At 39.5% G+C, this 22,491-nt stretch overlaps 1 protein-coding gene across 1 annotated transcript in view; it reads right to left on the bottom strand.

Annotated features, from left to right (window-relative positions):
* Positions 1-459: 459 nt before the first annotated feature.
* Positions 460-22,491, bottom strand: part of LOC137259223 (pyruvate kinase PKM-like) — a 37,018-nt gene continuing 14,986 nt past the window's right edge. Inside the window, exons 2-12 of the mRNA XM_067796842.1 lie at positions 20,714-20,815; positions 18,168-18,259; positions 16,163-16,288; positions 14,613-14,799; positions 13,220-13,362; positions 10,549-10,676; positions 8,814-8,964; positions 7,577-7,729; positions 6,950-7,116; positions 5,270-5,388; positions 460-4,417 (exon numbers count right to left, since the gene is read on the bottom strand). Of these exons, the coding sequence (XP_067652943.1) occupies positions 4,212-4,417; positions 5,270-5,388; positions 6,950-7,116; positions 7,577-7,729; positions 8,814-8,964; positions 10,549-10,676; positions 13,220-13,362; positions 14,613-14,799; positions 16,163-16,288; positions 18,168-18,259; positions 20,714-20,804 (1,563 nt within the window). The 5' untranslated portion in view covers positions 20,805-20,815 and the 3' untranslated portion in view covers positions 460-4,211. The remainder of the gene's footprint in view (positions 4,418-5,269; positions 5,389-6,949; positions 7,117-7,576; positions 7,730-8,813; positions 8,965-10,548; positions 10,677-13,219; positions 13,363-14,612; positions 14,800-16,162; positions 16,289-18,167; positions 18,260-20,713; positions 20,816-22,491) is intronic.

The raw sequence follows: 22,491 nt of genomic DNA, 5'->3' as shown, positions 1-22,491 counted from the left end.
ACATGTTATACTTGGAGTAACACTTTCTCAGTAAAATCACGAATTTTCTGTGAATCAGCAGAAATCCGTGGATTTAAATGTAAATCAAATGATCCCGGTCCTTGTTGAGATCCTGCAGTCCCCATATCCCCAGCTGATTTTCAGCTGAAATCACTTTCTCCTGTTGCTGTCGTTGTAAACTACAGATTCTAGTACCCATGTTGGGTTGATTCTCATCCAGGATTTGAACGCACACCCTTAGAGCCAGGCACCTAGCCGCAACTTCCACCAAAATGGAAGTCGGACAACTGGTAGTCTAGGCTGCGGACTTCATGTACTCCTCCAATAAGTGTTAATTGGCACGGCTCCCATGTGTCATCACACAAACAACACACAAACTATGGCAAAATGTTCACTCCCATGTGTCGTCACACAAACTATGGCAAAATGTTCACATAAAAAACTGCAAATGATCACAAGGATAGTGAGTGAAGTATATTTTATGTACAAATATAGACTAGTAAAAATATGTTAAACATACATGTAATTTGTGCATGTTAAAACAAGGAACACCTTGTCCCCACATTAAAACTTTGCAGAAAGAGAGCAGAAAGACCCAAGCAACAACAACCAGCTGGAAATATGTATGGTCCAATGTAACGTCACTATGACATAAGAAGATCTGGATTAAACTGATCTTCAGTAACCCATGCTTCTTTTGAGAGGCGACAAACGGGATCGGGTGGTCAGGTTGGTTGACTTGTTTGGCACGGGTCATTGTATCCCAGTTGCATAGATGCATTCTCATGCTGTTGATCACTGGATTGTCTGGGCCAGACATTACAGGCTGATGCCGTAATCTGGAATATTGTGTTGAGTGGTGCTAAACAGCAAAACAACCCACTAAAGGTCGCCCACTAAGTGGGAATATTTATAACATGCACACAATGTGATCCTTATTACCAAACTTTCTGTGAAGTGCCGGAAGGTTATAGTCACATTTTTCCCACCGGGTACCCATTTTCTGCTGGGTAAACAGAGGCAATGTTGAAAAAAAATCACTTGCCATAGGTGAGACCACATGTATCACTTGTGCTTTGCTGTGAGGCAGGACCGAAGTCTGACAAACTCATGAGTCAAACTGTCACACACAGTCACCCATCCAAGGACTCTCTGACCAATAATTGCTAAAACTTCAACTAATCTGTGACCTGAGCTCACTGCACAGGACCATTTGAGTGATAGCAAGCGCTAAGAGCCCTTTGCTTTTGTATACACCACACTCGACAATATTCTAGCTATATGCCACCAGTCTGTAAACAATCGAGTCTGGACCAGACAATCCAATGAATCTCAATCAACGCAAGTGGGATACAATGGCAACTGCATCCGCTAGTCTGACCTCCCAGACCCGTGAAGGTCCCAGGGTAGAAGAGGCCTTCAGCAATCCATGCTTGCCATAAAAGGCGACTATGCTTGTAAGAGGCGACTAACAGCATCAGGTGGTCAGGCTCGCTGACTTGCTTGACACATGTCATCAGTTCTCAATTGTTGCTGGTCACTGGATTGTCTTGTCAGACTTAATTATTCACAGATCGCCGTCATATAGTTGGAACACTGCTGAGTGCGGTGTAAAACTAAACTCACTCACTCACTGACCTCCCATTCGTGTTAGTGGCCTCTTATGGCACGCATTCATATGTCTAGTTTGTGAGATAAGTGCTAAGGGCCTTCTGCTTTCATTCGGACAAGTATATTTAATTACTTTTTCAATAATTTAATAATTTATTTTAATTTTTTAATAACTTATTAGAAAACCTTAGATGGCAATCATGGCAAGTGGGATGAAAGACTAAAATATCTACAGACCGAAAAATAATAAAAAATTCTTTCCTCTTCATTTATAGTAAGTTTGGCTCAAAAGCGGACCGATGAATTGCTATGTAACTCGAAAACGAATACACATAACATATTCAGTGAAACACCGATCATAATTAACACATCATACCAACTCTGTGAGGCTTTTGCAGAATTTTTGTCCTAATAATAAAAAACGTTTTTTAACAAACTATCATTGAAATATTTCAATACATACAGTTCACGGTTTATTACACACTCCTCCCTCATAACAAAAAGTGAACTGTGCCAATATTGTAATCATAGTTTGTTAAACAACTCTTTTATTTTAGGAAAGATAATCTGCAAAAACCTCACAGAGTTGGTATGATGTTCTAATTATCATCAGCGTTTGATCGAGTAAGTTACGTTTTTGAGCTAGACTGCAATTCATCAATCCACTTTTCTAGCCAAATGGACTGTATCATACAATCCCAAGATGTCTCGGAGATACTAATTATACCCATCAAAAGACTTACTTGAAACACTCACTTTGGTGTGTTTCTCTGTGTGAGAGAGAGAGAGAGAGAGTGTGTGTGTGTGTACATATATATACACAGACACACACACATATATATATGGTTATGCAGATTGATTTCTCCACTAACTTGGCGGAACCAACTGCAATCCTTATGCAGATAAACTGCACAAGGATCATATATCAAATTGCTGAAACGCACATGCAAATATCGTGCAAGTGAACAGCTGCATTTTGGTGTAAAGTTTCATTAAGAATTTGCCAAAATGACTCTTATCATTTATTGAACTCATGACAATATTCTTCAACATAATGAATTTGTTTTTCAGTATATCAGTTCATGTGTATCTTTAAGGTTCAATAGTATCTTTTAACAGCATGGAATGTTTTGCAAAATTTAGTTTAGGATAGTTTCCTGAAGTAAGTGGCAATATTTACACTAGTGAGTCTAAATTTTTGACTGGAAATATATAAACAAAGGGCAAGTAACTCCACAATCACACTGTTGGAGCATACAAGTAGACTACTCTCGTCTCTAACTTAAGCACATTTTACAGAAAAAAAGATGGTTCCTAAATTATCTTAACAAAATAAAATAAAGAGAAGACCAGAGTGTTATTTTCAGAAAATTAAAACTAGAAATCTTGACTCACCACATGTTCTAGACATGCATGGATGTATTGTGTATGTGTTTATTTTGGTCTTACAGACTAGTGTAATAGTCACATGTCATGCTGTATGCTTTCTTGTGAGCATTTAAGATATAAATACCACCATTAACATTCTCAACAATACAAATGAACCGAAAAAATATGCCCAAAACACAAACGTGAGCCCCAAGGGACATAACTCTTCAACAACCAATTGTAGCCGCCTTACGTGAAATATAAACATAACAATAAACAATGTAACACTGATGTATAAAGATGGAATAATAAACGAGTCATCAGAAGATGACATATCAAGATTGTAATTCCTCCATTCCAAGGCAGTTCCTCCAAGATCCCATGCAGAGACTGAAGGTTAGGATTGGTCCCCAGGGCATTGTAAGAGTCGACATTCAGGATCTGGTGGTCAAACTGTCTGACTTGGTGGTGTTGTGCTCCCAAAGTCAAGGAACAATGGTCATGATATCAATCACTGGACTGTCTGGTCCAGACTGTGTATATTTCTGGGCCCGTAAGTAGGTCACAGCCTTTTGTGAGATTTCAGGTGACAAAGTTTCATACCTCTTCGGACAGTCTCATGGTTGTCAGTTGATAGTAAGGAACCGACAATCCTTGCAGAAATAACAATTTTCTGATCTAACCTTCCCCAAATTAGCGATCTGTTACGACAGTGAACAGCTGTGACAGCCAAGTCCGGTTGTACACTTGGTCCGGTCTAGTAAAGTCATATTTGGCGGTCATGCAAATAGAATATTTAGCTTGAATATACATTTGTCACCAGAAATCTGGTAATGAAGTAAGCTGGGCCCTGTCTCATATATCACAACTTGCACCCGCAAAGGGAGCTGGGAACTATATTTGTACAGGAAGTAGTGCCTCGCGGGCTTACAAGCCCTATCGCTGGAACTGTGCTCTGTGCCCAGTTGTACATCAAACATGTCCTCCCAGAATGGACTTTGTCCCCAGTGCTGGTTATTCGTTGTAATTTCTGTGGAATGAGTAGTTTATCATGACAATTTTGGTCGTTACTCTCACTATCAGCCACTAGCTTATTTGGTCCAATTCTTTACGGTTCAGCATGACACCCTTTGAGTGATAATGACTGTAGTGTAAAACAACACTCACTCACTACTGTAGAATCCGATCTCTCAATCCCTGAACTACAGGTCATGTGACTATGTAGGATTCAGTTATACGATGTTTGTGATTGGCTGGAGTTTGTCCAGCTCTGGAACAACTAACATCCTAACTGAGTTTGTGAAACCAGTTCCTGGAGTAAGCCCCGTTACTAGGACAACCATATCACCTGTTTTGATTATACCATGGTCAGCAGCTATGAGAATCCCATGATGGATCCTACGATCAATATCTTCAGCCCAACTTTCAGCAAGCTCTTCTGAAAGTAGATAGAAAACATGTAAGCTCAATTTCTAATACTCAATAATAGAGATATATTAAAAGTACTATATCCACTACCTTTTTTATACATCTCATGGATCAATGAGTGTGAAAACAGCATCTAAAATTCCTGTCTGCCTGACCGTCTGGTCCAGTCCATTTTCATCTCGGATGGTTATATTTCCAAAGTAGCCTGTAGATACTTACCCCAAACAGTAAATATTTCATTATATCAGACAGGTTCTCTTGTTGTCAGTTTGAGGCATTTAAGGTATTATGAAAATTATGATGAAGTACTCAAGATTCGACAGTTCGTATTATGAGAACCAATCACAACAAGGGTACTTATCTAAACATGGTGTATTGCCAGTTAGTTGACTTGCAGTCATGGCTGCGGACTTTGTATACCCCTCTGATAAGAGTAAATTGACATGGCTCCCATGGCCAAAAGCCTAAACATAAGATTACACAGTGCTGTTTATAAAGTCAAAACAACCAGCTGGCTGACTTCCATCTTGTGGAAGTTTCAATGGCTGACTTGGTTAGGCAGCTGACTTAGTGTGCTGGCGATTAGGTGCCTGACTCGGAGGGTGTGGATTCAAATCTAAAAAACATCTAAAAAAAATATTTGTACTTTACTAAAAAAGTGTAATCCAACGCATAACCCCAGATGCCTGTGAAATGATAAATGGTTATATATAGTCATACGGTCACATGAGGTATCCCATGTATTCACTGAGGCAGGAGACATGTATAATCTTACCTTCATACAGGATGGGCAATGTGCCCCAGTGGAGGTTCAGACATCTGTATACTTGAGGCATGAGACATGAGACATGTATAGTCTTACCTTCATACAATATGGGTAGAGTACCCCAGTGAAGGTTAAGACTCCGAGCTACTTCAGGCACGCGTGTGATGGCTATTATATGACATGAAGGACGATAATGAGCTATCAAGCTGGCTGATCTGAAGCACAAGCAAGAGAACATTACAATAGAACAGTCCTCAGCCAATCAGAAAATATCATTTATGTGTGAGGCCAGATGAGTGGAGTTACACTGCAGCGTTTACCATCTCTTTTTCTGACACTGTTAACATTCAGGTCTGGACCAGTGGGGAAAACTGAGGTCAATATCATCATAAAAAAACCTTGATACTGTCAGGGTCTAGAGAGCTTTTCTGCTGTATGAGTGACTCAGTGGGTACATACATGCACGTCAAATGGAATGATGAATTAGAGGGGATATCAAATAGTGGACCAATGGAAAGATGGAATTATCTATTTGTGGAATGACAGATGGAATGATAGACCAATGGAATGACAGACTGATGGAATGATGGACCATTGGAACACCAGACATGGAATGATGGACCAATGGAATGACAGATGGAATGATGGACCAATCGAATGAGACAGATGGAATGATGGACCAATGGTATGACAGACAGATGGAATGATGGACCAATGGAATGACAGACCAATGGAATGATTGCCAAATGGAATGACAGATGGAATGATGGACCAATGGAATGACAGACAGATGGAATGATGGACCAATGGAATGACAGACAGATGGAATGATGAACCAATGGAATGACAGATGGAATGATGGACCAATGGGATGACAGATGGAATGATGAACCAATGGGATGACAGATGGAATGATGGACCAATGGGATGACAGATGGAATGATGGACCAATGGGATGAGAGACAGATGAAATGATGGACCAATGGAATGACAGACAGATAGAATAATGGGCCAATGGGATGAGAGATGGAATGATGGAATGACAGACAGATGGAATGATGGGCCAATGGAATGACAGACAGATGAAATGATGGACCAATGGGATGACAGATGGAATGATGGACCAATGGGATGACAGATGAAATGATGGACCAATGGGATGACTGACAGATGGAATGATGGACCAATGGAATGACAGATGGAATGATGGACCAATGGGATGACACACGGAATGATGGGATGACAGTTGGAATGTTGGACCAATGGAATGACAGATGGAATGATGGACCAATGGAATGACAGATGGAATGATGGACCAATGGAATGACACACGGAATGATGGGATGACAGTTGGAATGTTGGACCAATGGGATGACAGATGGAATGATGGACCAATGGAATGACAGACAGATGGAATGACAGACGGAATGACAGACCAATGGAATGATGGACCAATGGAATGACAGATGGAATGATGGACCAATGGGATGACAGAGAGATGGAATGATGGACCAATGGGATGACAGAGAGATGGAATGATGGACCAATGGGATGACAGACAGATGGAACAACAGAATAATGGAATGAGAGGGAGATGGAATGACAGACGGTATGACAGACAAATGGAATGATGGTCCAATGTAATAAGCGACCGGATAGAATGATGGTGCAATTGACTGACAGAATGATGGACCAATGGAATAACTGACCAATGGACAGATGGAATGTTGGACAGATTGCATGATGGTCAGATGGAATGACACACAGATGACATACCGCCCAGAGCTGGTGAGAAGCAAGATGGCTGCTGCTCTTGACCTGATGGCACTCTCCACGGCTGTCATGGCAACAGTGTGTGTGTGATCCTGCTGCAGGGTTGTAACCTGACGCAAGGTTTGGAACAATGTTTCCGTGGCAATGGCAGCTTCTGATTCCTGACACACCTGTTGAACATTAATTACTCAATTAATATCTTTCACTCCTTTGTAAAATATAGTACATTTGGTGTCTGAGACCCATCAGTGATTCAAAATCATGCTCTCAGGTAGAGGCAGCTAAATGGGTCAACAAGTCTCTCACCCACCATACCTATGAAGATCAGGGTCTTCTGGGCCCTGCTCCACAAACTGATTTTTGCGCTACAACAGTCGTAAGTCTATGTTAAGTATGGGAGTTACGATCACCTTAGCGTTAAGGCTGCTTTAAGGAACAGGGCTCTGCACATGCTTGTCGTAAGAGTTGATTAACAGGATTGGGTGATCATGCTGTAGTTTTGCACATGTCATCGCATCCCGATTGCGTAGATGGATGCTCATAATGATGATCAATGGTCTAGTTTATTACAGACTGCTGCCATATGTTAATGAGTATGGCGTTTAACAGCAAACAAACAACAAAACTTACAGCAACCATTGTTTCCACAGCTTTGACTGGATGCTTCCCAATGGCGGTCTCCCCTGACAGCATCAAGCAGTCAGCACCATCAAGGATGGCATTAGCAACATCTCCTGCTTCAGCGCGAGTAGGTCGAGGATTACGCACCATACTCTGCAGCATCTGAGACAGGAAAGGAAGGAAAATTCCAAGCAAATAATGCTGTTCAGAAAGTGGTCAAACATAAGAAACGTTATATTTGGGGCTAAACTTCCTATGTAAAGGACAGATCACCAGCACAAAAGTTAGCCGTCTAACCCACTCAGGCTTCCACAAAATTCGAACAACTGATAGTCTGAACCTAAGACTTTGTGCATCCCTCTGATAAGTGTAAATCGGCATGGCTCCCAAGCTATGAATACATAATGCCATGTTAGATTTCTTAGAAAAGTATAAATTGTACAAGTTTGGGTTGAGGACAATGCAGGGTTCAAACCCACAATCTCTGAGTGAGGCACCAAATGAGTAGCTAATTGTGGCAGCTAGCTGTCAGTCTTCCATCTCTTGTCAAAGCTTTGGATTGCAAAACAGTGTCAAATTTATACATATATATTGATTCATTGTGATAATTGGTTCAAGCTCACAAGGAAGAGATTTCTCAGAGAAAACAGGGATGCCACTTAGTGTTAGGCAAAATAAAATCATACTTGTTGTAAGAGGCTAACAAGTGCTTGCACCCCAACAGTGGTTCAGACTAGATTATTTACATCAGAATGACGTATCCTAAGAATATTACTTAAACATGCAGTTCTCGTTTAAACAGACACGCAAAAAAAAGATTCCTGAAGAAAAGAAATGAGTGTAAAGGAAAAACAGCAGGATACACGTAATATCCTGCATAATCGAGAATGGAGCATAGACTCAAAACAAGAAGACACAGGCATCAATATCCTCTGCATTACCTCCAATTTCAATCCAAGTCAAACTTGTTGCCATGGAAACGCCAAAAATATTTTATTCAGAATTCCAAAACTATGAAAGGCACCAGTACACCAATAGACAACCATCATCACAATCTATGTGTCAAGTTTGGTGTAGAAATATTGAACGGTTTTAGAGTTCTGCTCCGGAAAAGATATATGTGCGGACAGATGGGGTGCATTTTAATACCCCCTGCAAAATGTGTTGCGGGGGATAACAAGCAGTTCCTACAGACTGCCATGTTCGGAATCTTGATTCCAGTTGATGACTCCAACATATCTGTTACCTGTGATGCACAGATGACTGGCTTCCCCTCTCGTCGAGCCCGACCAATCATAAGCTTCTGTGCAAGGAACACTTTCTCTGGCGGTAGATCTACACCAAGGTTGCCCCTAGCAACAATCGTGCCATCAGAAACTTTCAAGATCTTATCATACCTATAAGAGACATGAAAATGTAAAAGGAGATTATGTTTTTATCAAAAAGAGCTATTATTTTACTCCATATTCATGAATTGATATTTCACGTGTATGTCTTGAGAGTAGGCGTGTAGTGTAATGGTTTAACCATTTGCTCATCATGCAGAGACTGGGTTTGATTCATGGGTGCGAAGAGTGAAAAACTGTCTACTTCTGGTGTCCCTGCTATGATATTGCCAGAATATTGGTAAAAGCAGCAACACTCACTCACTCACTCGATGGAGTTGTGGTATTTTGAGATGGTACGTTAGGGCCAGATCAGTTATATTTCTTGCTTTATACAGATTTTTGTCCTCAGAAAATCTAAAGGCAGGAGGGAAAATAAAAAAACCCAAATAGTCATTGTAACATTCCTTTTAAATACTAAAAGTATTTTACTTTTGGACATTCATGATGTGTATAAGGGGCAAAACACAATCTAAAAATGCTTCTTGTAAGTTTAGGCCAGTAAAACATTAGGATTATATCTTTTGAGCTGGCAAAATAAATTCATTTCTTTGATCCTGTTCTTGACAAAAATACAACCCAGCCATTAGGCACAACAAGTCTCATCCAAACAAGGTACCCAATTTACAGCTGGGTGGACTGGGACACAGTTACAGTACTTTTTCCAAGTTAACAGCACATTGCTGTACCCGCAACACAATGTTTGCACGTATTCATGAGGCCACCATCTGGCCACATACCAACGGATTCGTGGGTACTTAAGTGCACATGGTTGTGTACTGTACACTAGTGGTTGTGAGAACACGGAAAGAGTCTGCACACAAAGTTGACTCCAAGGTTGACACTCCACATAATTTTCATAATTTGGTACTGTCAGATTTCTACCTCCATCAGACTTGCACAGGGAACTATCTGGCAAGCATTATGGAGATGAACAAATTTTATGGATAGACATTTTCTTTATTTCAAAAGATGTGATGTTGAGTTCTCTATATATTGTGGATGTGGAACAGTTAAAGGAGTAAAAAACAAATCTCATAAGGATGGGAAAGCCACATTAAGTCGATGGCCTGGTAGGCTGCAAGAGTTGTATGGTCCCAAGGGAGTTGAGACTGAAAATTCTATGTGCTGTTGTGATGGACATCCATTGAATGAGAGAAAACCACAAACAGCCTTTGAGCACTTGAACCAACTGGATATCGGCGCTATACATATCTAGTAGTATAGTATAGTATAGTATAGTATAGTATAGTATAGTATAGTATAGTATAGTATAGTATAGTATAGTATAGTATAGTATAGTATAGTATAGTAAAATAATGCATTGCAACCATGGTAACAACAGACTTTGTAACAGGTGCAGGTGCAGCTGAAGCAAGTTTTCAATGACATTTCTCCCTCATAGTCAACTCAGATGATTCCCATAGATCCCAGGAAACCAAATATTGTTGAGTTATTTGATAGATATTTTTAGAAGTTGGATAATGAAAAGTGGAAATAATTGTCAAATATCATGGTTACTATTACACATTTAGTTCCATGACCATATGTAATTAGTAAAAAGAGAGTTGTGATCTTATCTCGACCTTTACTTACCGCTTCACACCCTCGTAGTTTTCAATTTTGGCAATGACTTTGACCTCATCAGCCTTGATTCCAAGTTCTCTTCTCACCAACTGTACAATCGTTGAGCTCCACACCCACGATATGAAGATCATATCTATCTGGGGTATAGAGGTGTATAACATGTCAACTGTAGTAAAATACTCATGATATGAAGATTATATGTACCTGGGGTCTAAAAGTTTTATAACATGTCAACTGCAGCGCCACACTCATGATATGAAGATCACATATATCTGAAGAATAGAGGTTTTACAGCATGTCAACTGCAGCGCCACACTCATGATATGAAGATCACATATATCTGAAGAATAGAGGTTTTACAGCATGTCAACTGCAGCGCCACACTCATGATATGAAGATCACATATATCTGAAGAATAGAGGTTTTACAGCATGTCAACTGCAGCGCCACACTCATAATATGAAGATCACATATATCTGAAGAATAGAGGTTTTACAGCATGTCAACTGCAGTGCCACACTCATGATATGAAGATCACATATATCTGAAGAATAGAGGTTTTACAGCATGTCAACTGCAGCGCCACACTCATGATATGAAGATCACATATATCTGAAGAATAGAGGTTTTACAGCATGTCAACTGCAGCGCCACACTCACTATATGAAGATCACATATATCTGAAGAATAGAGGTTTTACAGCATGTCAACTGCAGCTCCACACTCATGATATGAAGATCACATATATCTGAAGAATAGAGGTTTTACAGCATGTCAACTGCAGCGCCACACTCATGATATGAAGATCACATATATCTGAGGAATAGAGGTTTTACAGCATGTCAACTGCAGCGCCACACTCACTATATGAAGATCATATATATCTGAAGAATAGAGGTTTTACAGCATGTCAACTGCAGCGCCACACTCACTATATGAAGATCACATATATCTGAAGAATAGAGGTTTTACAGCATGTCAACTGCAGCGCCACACTCACTATATGAAGATCACATATATCTGAGGAATAGAGGTTTTACAGCATGTCAACTGCAGCGCCACACTCATGATATGAAGATCACATATATCTGAAGAATAGAGGTTTTACAGCATGTCAACTGCAGCGCCACACTCACTATATGAAGATCACATATATCTGAAGAATAGAGGTTTTACAGCATGTCAACTGCAGCGCCACACTCATGATATGAAGATCACATATATCTGAGGAATAAATGTTTTATAACATGTCAACTACAGCTCCACACTCATGATATGAAGATCATACAACTCTATATGAAGGTTTATAACATGTCAACTGAAGATCCATACCTATGATATGAAAATCATATCCGTCCGAGGAATAAAGGTGTTACAACATGTCAAATGCAGCCCCACATACACAATACAAAGATGATATCTATCAGAGGTAAAAAGGTTTTATAACATTTTTAACTGAAGCACAGTCTGCAGCATTTTAGAGAAGTTTACAGTGAAAAAAAGTTTTGAGGGAATAAAGTGAATGATCAGAAATTGAATATTGCCATAAGAGGACATCTGTGTTCATCACCACAGCAAACCAAACATTGCAAACCTCATTGGAACAAAAATAGCAGAATAATAGCGATAAAATTGATTTTCAATATGGCTGCTGTCAGATTTGCACCACCTGTATGAACTCAGGAGTTACAAGTTATATTGAATTTGCAGCTTTATTCATAAATGATTTCCAAGGAGATGGACAAAATAGACCGATGCTACTGTTATGAATGACAACACCCACCACCATGGCCAAAAATGAATGACTGGCCATCACCAGTGAATGAGTTGGTTTTATGCCACACTCAGCAATATTTCAGCTATATGGCCATAGTCTGTAAATAATCAAGTTGGACCAGACAATACAGTGATCAACAGCATGAGCATCAATCTGCGCAATTGGGAACTGATGACATCTGTCAACTATGTCATTGAGAATGACCACCCGATCCCCTAAATCGTATCTTACGACAAGCATGTGTATTGGAAATTCAATATTCTATCCCAAACATTCATGGGTTGCAATCACTAGAGTTCACGAATAGTGTTTCAAAGCAAAAGGACATTGGGTCCTGTAATGGTCAGGTTTACAGCATGTCAACTGCAGCGCTACAGTCATGATATGAAGATCACATATATCTGAGGATTAAATGTTTTATAACATGTCAACTACAGCACTGAAAATTCACAGCACTCACAGAATAAAAAATAAACACACATTTCTTATAAGTGGCACTGAAATTATTAACAAAACTATAATTTCTAAACATCATGTCACATATAACAACTTCAGTCAAATTCATCCTATAATATAAAGGACACTGGGGCTGTCAGCAAATCTGTAGTAATTGTTCACACAATTCGTGAACGCTGCATCACATAAAGTTCAGATGACTGAAAATAGAAAAAGAACCCCCAACTCAGTTGCACTAAAACTGAGGTATTTTATACAATTTAATACCTTCTATAGCTACACTCGGGAATCTTGTTAATCTTAGCATTGATTGATTGTTTGTTGTTTATCACCGCAGTAATTTTCCAGCTATAAGACAGATATACAAATATATACAAATCTGGACCAGACAATCCAGTGATCAACAGCATAAGGACTGATTCTTATTTGGGATATGACGACTCTCACCTCATTGCTCAGTGCAAATACAATGTCATCCACATCTTTGTCTGACAACATTTGTCTCCCTGTCAACATTCCTGGCAAGTGGCACTCGTCGTAGTCTCGCAGCACACCCCCTGTCTCCACAGTACAGTCCAGATACACAGGGCCTTAGGGATGAAGGAGGGATGAAGTCTCACAAGGATTACTTCAACATATTGTTAATACTTCATCATTTGTGTGCATGCACCATACTCCTCCATTCAGGTGGCGTAGGGGTAGCCTAGTGGCTAAAGTGTTCACTTGTCAAGCAGGAGACCCAGATTCCCTACTTGCGTACAATGTGTGAAGCCCATTTCTGGTGTTCAGAGAAGGCCAACCAGAGAAAGTTTCCCTGATAAGACCCTCTAGAGAAGTTTACCTCATAAGGCCTTCTAGGGAAGGTTTACCTCATAGCCTTCTAGAGAAGGTTTACCAGATAAAAGAGGCCTTTTAGAGATTGGTTTACTTGCGAAAGCTTACCATTGAAAGCCTACATAGATGGTTTACCAGATAAGGTCCCCTAGAGAAGGTACACCAGACAATTGCCTTCTAGGGAAGGTTTACCAGATATGGCCTTATAAAGAAGGCATACCAGAGAAGGCCTTTCTGAGTGGGTTTACCAGATAAGGCCTTCTTGAGAAGGTTTACCAGAGGATGCCTCCTAGAAAAGGTTTATCAGATAAAGACTCACAGAGAAGGCTTACGACAGGTCTAAAAAAGAGGTTTACTTGAGAAAGCCTTCAGATACATCCTACCAGAGAATGCCTACCATAAGGTTTACTAGAGAGGGCTCACCTGAGAACATCTCTCTAAAATGGTTCACTAGAGAAAGCCTACCAGAGAAGGCCTACCACAGAAAGCCTACCAGAGATGGCCTACCAGAGAAGGCTTACCACAGAAAGCCTACCTGAGGTATCCTACCAGAGAAGGCCTACCACAGAAAGCCTACCACAGAAGGCCTACCAGAGAAAGCCTACCAGAGATGGCCTACCAAAGAAGGTCTACCACAGAACACCTACCAGTGAAAACCTACCACAGAAGGCCTACCACAGATGGCCTACCAGAGAAGGTCTATCACAGAAAGCCTGACCAAAGATGGCCTACCAGAGAAGGCCTATAAGAGATGGCCTACCACATAAGACCTACCAGAGATGGCCTACCACAAAAGGCCTACCACAGAAAGCCTACCAGAGATTGCCTACCACAGAAAGCCTACCAGAGAAAACAGACCAGAAAAGACGTACCTGACATAGCATACCAGACATGCTAGAGAAAGGGAAAAAAAATCAATAGGCATCCAGTTAAAAGAAAAAGACATCCAGTTAAAAGAGAACATGTCATCCTCCTTGAACAGTTACTGTATTGTCGCTGAACCTACCTCTGTGTGTCACTGTGATACTGAGTGGGCCATCTTCAAGGAAGATGGTGTCTCCAACAACAGCCTTCCTGATCAACTCGTCCTTGTCGACGTAGATGTGCTCTGCATCACACAAGTCTCTGTAGGTGGCGTCCCCAGTCAGTCTCACCTTGTCTCCATCCTTCAGAACCATTGAACCTCCAAGTTCCTAATAAAACAACAAATTATGCTATTCATGCCATAGTTACAGCATGTCCTACCCAACCCATTAGGTTCCTTATATAAAACAAGATCATGAGAGGCACTGTAGCTCACTAAAACATAAAATGATATTTAGTATGAAAGAGTGTGGGTTTATGTCACAGTTACACCTCTTTGAATCCCACTAACCAACTAAACCAATACCAAAATTCATGAAACTTTGGGTGAATAGTTACATAAGGCCTTGGTTTCTCAAAACAAACTTAAGTTTTTACTCAAATTTTAAACTGAGTTTGAGCTGAATTTTATCTCAACTGATTTTTAAAAATAAAAAGCCCAAACAACTGAAGTAATGTATCCCCCAAACTCAAATGGTATATTATGTATGAGTTTAATATCAATTTCAGTTTATTTGTGGGGAATGTATTTTCCTGTTTTTCTCGAACTTGAGTAAAAACTCTGACATAAGTCAAAACTTGAGAAATCGGGGCCTGCTAACTAATTCCTAACACGAATAATTAATTAGCAAAACACAATATGATCATGTAGAGAAACATACTTGACAAGGCTCTGTGCTATTTCAGAGGATGAAAATCAACATGACTAAAGAACATGATACTATACTAGGAGAAAAGAGGTAAATGTTTTCCAAGCTCAAACACTTTTATGTTCAAATTTGTACTTAAAAGACTTACTATATCATAATCGATATTTCATTGCACCTCTCATTTAGACAGTCAAAATAATAGTTTTAAGGTTATTGGCTGAACAAACTTCTCTAAAGTTCAAATATGTATATTAGAATAATTATTCAAGCAAACCATGTAACAATCACAATTGTAGCATATTTCAGCAATCCACTTCCAAATTGTGACTGAGTGTGGTTTTAAGTCACTACGAGAAGCATCAATGTTCTATAATAGCAAGTCTGTTCATTTTTTTTGTGGATCCATGCTTGCCATAAAAGGTAACTCTGCTTGTCATAAGAGACGACTAACGGGATGGGATGGTCAGGCTCACTGACTTGGTTGCAACATGTCATCGATTCCCATTTGTGCAGATCGATGCTTATGCTGTTGATTACTGGATTGTCTGGTCCAGACTTGATTATTTATAGACAGCCGCCACCATACAGCTTGAATATTGCTGAGGGCAACATAAAACTAAACTCACTCACTCACTCACTCATTTTGGTTGTGTTCCTAAGAGAAATTAAACTGATGCTTCTAGCCAAGGAGCTCTAGACCACAATGGTACTACTAGCTCACACATGGCCATCTCATTGTATACAGAAGTAACTCCATCAGGGACGATGTTGCTAGGTAGGAGATGCCTCTAGGCCACTGAAGACCACAAACTCCCCTTCTTACCGATCTTAACTTGCCTATGTGAATGCCTGGTCCAGATATGTCTATCGCTATGGCAACCCTGTTTGGGAGTTTCTTGTTGGCAAGTCTTTCGGCTTCTCTTATTTTGTCAACAGTAGCCAGATGTTGCTGTGAAAGAAAGCAGGAAAATAAAACCTTTCCCTAAATCCTTTTAATGATTCATAGAACAACATTTTCATCTTAAAAAAATTGCACAACATTAAAATTTCAAAACGATTTCAGGAATATCATAGACAATGGATTAAAGATTTTGAACGAGGTAATAACATGCATGCAAATTAACATAACACACTATGACATGCATGAAAAATAACATAGAATAAAAAATGACATGCATGCTAAATAACATAACACACAATACCATGCATGCTAAATAACATGACACAATAACATGCATGAAAAATAACATAGAATAAAAAATGACATGCATGCTAAATAACATAACACATAACAACATGTATACAAAATAACATAAAACAGAATAATATTCATCAAAAACAGCATGGCTCATAATATCATGACATACAGAAGCATGCAAGCAAAATAACATGACATACAGAAGCATGCAAGCAAAATAACATGACACACAGTAACATGCATGCAAATAAAATAACCCACAATAACATACAAGAAAATAACATGACACATGATAACTTGCATGTAAAATAACTTAACACACAATAACTTTCATGTAAAATAACACAACACACAATAACACAAAAACTGGCATGTAAAATAACAAGACACACAATAACATGCATGTAAAATAACACAACACACAATAACTTGCATGTAAAATAACATGACACACAATAACATGCATGTAAAATAACACAACACACAACAACCTGCATGCAAAATAACACACAATAACATACAAAAAAATAACATAGTAACAAGCAACAAAACTAACAAGCAATAAAAATAGCATAACTCACAATAACAAGCAATAAAAATAACATAACTGACAATAAGAAGACAGGATAATAACATTATAACACACAATAAGAAGAAGGGATAATAACATTATAACACACAATGACGTGCCCTCAAAATCACATAATAACACAATAACATGTAAGCACATATTACACCACTTTTATTAGCTATGTCAAGCTGTAAATATCTGAGTCAGGCTATTTGACCTATAGACGTCCTTAAGGTCTTTTGAGTAGTATATAAACTATCCCCAAAGAAAATCACATAGGAGATTTGTTTTTATAGAAACCTATTAATTACCTATTATGTTCAAACAATCATCAAAATATGCAACAAAAGTGTACTACAGTTGCGTGATCATACTGCGACGGGTGACAGCACAGCTGCCTGGGTCCCTGGACTTCAGATGATTGTCAAAATGTACAGAAAAGGTTGAAAGAGATTGGTCTGAGAGTCAGGTTACCCGATGTCGGAGTTGTGCTACATCGCCACCATCGCGCTCAACATCTCTGTTATCCAAAAGTATCCACTTGGTTTATAGAAATTACCACCTTCTACACTTGTGTAAAATTTCACGCTCTAAAGTCTATTTGTGGATGAATTATACATGTTTGAACATACAACATTTTCGAAACAGATTTCTCGTCTATGCATAGTTTTTTGGACAGCATAAACAAAACACTAGTAAACATAATATTGATGACAACATTCAGGTAGCTTCATTTGGTGGAAGGCAGCTGGTAAACTGACTGGGGACCATGAGGGTTTTTCACAATGTGAGAGAGAGACCTTATGACAGAAAACTGCAAAAATATTGCAAAAAGTACCTTATTGATTGAACATTTTGGTAATTAATAATTCTTTTAAAGTCCTGATCAATGAGTTTCAAACAATTTATTCCTTAATGCTCACTGTTGTCATTCTTGTCCATGACCCACCAGAAGCACACACTTTTTTTAAAGCCAGATTTCTTTATTAAGCTGAAATGTTGAAACCTTTACCAGGCAAGCAACACACTAAATACAAAATTACCTCCCTTGTTACTCACCTGTTGAGATCCATGAGCCATGTTAATACAGAAGATATTTACACCTTTTTTAATCAGCTGTTGTAGAATGTCAACCGAATTGCATGATGGTCCTTCAAAAAAAAAAAATGAACGTTTTGGGGCAAAGACTTTTAACAATGCACGGTAGAGGCAGGATGAATAGTCACTTTATGTTGAAAGTCCCTTTAATTTGAATTCAGGGTGCCATTTTCTCTAAGCATTGTGTAAGCTTGTTGTAAGAGGCGACTAATGGGATCGGGTGGTAAGGCTCATTTAATTATTTACACATTTCCGCCTGGATTACTGCTGAGTGCAACTTACAACTATACTCACTCACTCACTCACTCACTCACTCACCTCTACGCATAGTGCATCTAAAATTGTTTGTTGATTTTTTTACATAGCTTGTTTATGAAAACAGACTTTCCATTCTTCGCCTTTCCACTAAAGTTGCATATGGCCCATTGGGGAACACTCAAATGTTAATATTTTTTCCATGTGTGAAGTAATGCTGGTATGATTCAACCAACAAAGTGAAAATATCACACAACAAAGGCAGTATTTGCAGTTCCTAGGTTAAATTAAAATTATTGAACATTTTCAAATAGTTGACAGCTTGATTTCTTTTCTTTTAAGCATTTGGGGCTATGGAGTAGCCTAGTGACCCAGGTTTGATTCCCCGCATGGATTCTATGTGAGAAGCCCATTTCTGATAACCCTTACTGTGATATTGCTAAATATTGCTAACAGGTGGTGTAAAACTAGACTCACTCACTTTCAAGAGTTGCAATTCTGGCTTCAGTTCAAGCCAACATGACCAACAAAATAAGAGCAAAAGTGTATTTTTGGCCAACATTTGCCCTCATTTCATTGTATCATTGTTGTAAAAACAATGACAGTAGGGTTTTTAGTCTGAGTGAGTGAGTATAGTTTTATGCTGCACTCAGCAATATTCCAGCTATATGCTGGCAGTCTGTAAATACTTGAGTCTGGACCAGACAATCCAGCGATCAACAACATGAGCATCGATCTGCACAACTGGGAACCGATAAGGTGTCAACCAAGTCAGCGAACCTGACTACCCAATCCTGTTAGTCGCCTCTTATGACAAGCAGAGTCACCTCTTATGGCAAGCATGGGTTTGCTGAGGGCCTATTCTACCCCGAGACCTTCACGGGTCGGATTTTAGAACCATTGTTCATGTATTACATTACACCATGAGTGTTTTGAAATACACACTAGTGAAAAATTGTCAGGATCAGTAATTTTTCCAGTAAGACTGGTGGGTCAATGTCTCTCTGTTGTTTAATGCTACACAGAGCCTCATTAAAGTCATATGACTGCCATCTGTCAACATCCACCAGACAAACCAGTGACTAACAGTAATAAGCAGCGACCTGAGCTAGTGTGAGAAATAGTTCTCAAATTTTGCTAGCCGGTCAGGCTAGCTATGTAAGTTACAAGTCCACTAGATAATGCACTAGAAACTAAGCAAAGACTTGCAAAAATTGATAAGCATAAGACACGGTTCTATCATTAGCTGCTAATATGATGAACATTTTCATCAGGCCATAATCCTGCATAAAAGTGCATTATAACTTAACAAGTTGGACAGAACCCGTGAAGGTCCAGGGGTAGAATAGGCCTTCAGCAACCCATGCTTGCCATAAAAGGCGACTCCGCTTGTCGTAAAAGGCGACTAACGGGATCAGATGGGCAGGCTCGCTGACTTGGTTGACACATGTCATCGGTTCCCAATTGCGCAGATCGATGCTCATGTTGTTGATCACTGGATTGTCTGGTCCAGACTCGATTATTTACAGACCGCCGCCATATAGCTGGAATATTGCTGAGTGCGGCGTAAAACTAAAACTCACTCACTCACTCACAAGTTGGACAGAGTGATATATGTAGAAAATGAGGTCATGAAAATTAACTAGACAGTCGGGCCAATCACTGTGGACATTTACCGTCCCAGTTGGATTTCTACTAGCCACAGGCTAGCTGGCCATGGGTTATTTTGCAAACTGGCCTGAGCCATGGTATGCTAATAATCTATCTGGCAAGACACTAACGCTACACAGTATCAAGGGGAGATTACTCTAGCATGTTGTTCTTGATTATGTTATTGTTGGCTTTTTGTTGTATTCCTCACTCAGCAATACTCCAGCTATATAGAGGCAGTCTGTAAATCTAGAAAATCCAGTGACTAACAGCATGAGCATCAGTCAACACAGTTAGGATATGAAAATTTGCCCACTTGATCCCGTTAGTTGCCTTGTACGACAAGCATGGGTAACTTACTGTGACCAATTCTAACCCAGGGGCACCTTTCACAAATCAACCTTTACTAAGGTTAACCTTACCTCCCACATTGTACTAAGGTTACCATAGTGATATACGATGCCCCTAGCGCTTGTACAATGACACCCACATCGTCACGGCTGCTTTGATTACATGATGGAGGAGTTCACTGAAAGTAATGGTGTAGGCATAAAAGATCTGACTGTAACTTGTTTGACACTTAAGGGTCTCCTTCAGCCTACCTATACTGCAGATGATGCTGGTCCTCTTCAGGCCGTGACAGTCCCTATCTATGTCTAGCTGACACATATGCTGAAGCTGACTTCCCTGCATCTTGTGTGATCCTGAAACAGGAAGTTGGGATTAACGCTGATATGAACACGACAGACAGGCACAGGTAAAAAGAGACTGGGACATATTCATGCAGACAGGTGGAGAGAGTAAGAGGCAGAGAGATTATGAGAGACAGAGAAAGAATGAGACTGAAACAGAGAGAGAAAAAGAAAGATGGAGAGAGAGAAATGGAGATAGAATGAGAATGAAAGAGACGAAGAGAGTGACAAACATGCATACAGGTGGACAGGTGGACTGACAGAAAGAGTGAAAGAAAAACAGAAAGAGAGAGAGCCTGGGACAAAATCATTTTAGATGTACCGGCACCTAAACCTTCATACATGTGTTCATGCACAGGGCATAAACTATGACATACTATTTTTAGTGTTTGAATGAAAGAATCACTATGGCGAATTTTGACTTCTGCTCCAGAAAGGAGCACTACCATCAAATTCAGTCAAAATCAAAATTGTTGCCATGAAAATGCAAACAAATGAATTTCATTTTATATAGAAATTCAACGCTATTAAAAGGCACAAGTACATCACCAGACCCATTCGTGTGATGAGTTTGGTGAAGAAATTGGGAAAGGTTTTAATGTTCTACTCCGTAAAATAGTAGCAACACCAATTTTATTCAAAGTCAAACTTTTTGTCCTGGAAATGCAAAACATATTTCACAGAAAATTGCAAAACTAACGAAAAGCACCCGTCCACTACCAGACCTATCTATGTGCCAAGTTTAGTGATGAAAGAGTGAACAGTTTTAACTTTCTGCTCCAGAAAAAAGCACCAACATTAATTTCAGTCAAAGTCAAACTTGTTGCCATGGAAACACGAAACATTTTACCCAGATACTAAAAACCACTAAAGGCACAACTTCACCACTAGATCCATTTATGTGTCAAATTCAGTGACAAAATAGTGAATGGCTTTTATTAGTTCTGTTCCAGAAAAAAACACAAACACCAAGCTCAATCGAAGCCAAACTTGTTGCCATGGAAACGCAAAACTATTTTACTCGGTTATCCAAAACTAGGGAAAGGCACCAGTACACAGCCAAATCTATCTATGTATGTGCCAGGTCTGCTGAAGAAATATTGTATGGAGGATTAAAAAAAGCATAATTTAAAGTAATGAAAAACATTTTTGAAACAATGAACACTCCCTCTTTCCAAAATGATGTATGTTATATTGGCCACAGATGTTTTACCTGACTATGGTGAACCCACAAGTATGGGTGTCAAGTGACAACCTTGAAACCTACCACAAGTTCCTGGCATGCATGATGTAAATCTACACAGGGAACTACAGCACTTTAGTAAGATTGGCCACTCAACCCTACGTAAAACAGCAAAATTGTCATGGCGGTTCTTGGCACAGATATTCCAGGTATGTACACAGGACTATACCTGTCCAGAGGAACACAAAATATTCTTCATTGTTGCCACAACATATCTATGCAAGGAGCCCTAAAACTAATGACCCGTGAAAATCCGGGATAGAATAGATCTTCAGCAACCCATGCTTGCTGTAAAAGGCAACTAATGGGATCGGGTGGTCAGGCTCGCTGACTTGTTGACATGTCATCAGCTCCCAAATGCACAGATCAATGCTGATGCTGTAGATCATTGGACTGTCTGGTCAAGGATCAATTATTTACAATCCGCTCCCATATAGCTGGAATA

This window comes from Haliotis asinina, chromosome 13, assembly GCF_037392515.1.
Source record: "Haliotis asinina isolate JCU_RB_2024 chromosome 13, JCU_Hal_asi_v2, whole genome shotgun sequence".
Classification (NCBI taxonomy): domain Eukaryota; kingdom Metazoa; phylum Mollusca; class Gastropoda; order Lepetellida; family Haliotidae; genus Haliotis; species Haliotis asinina.
Note: the sequence above shows the minus strand (reverse complement) of the source record. Positions and strands in the feature narration are given on the sequence as shown.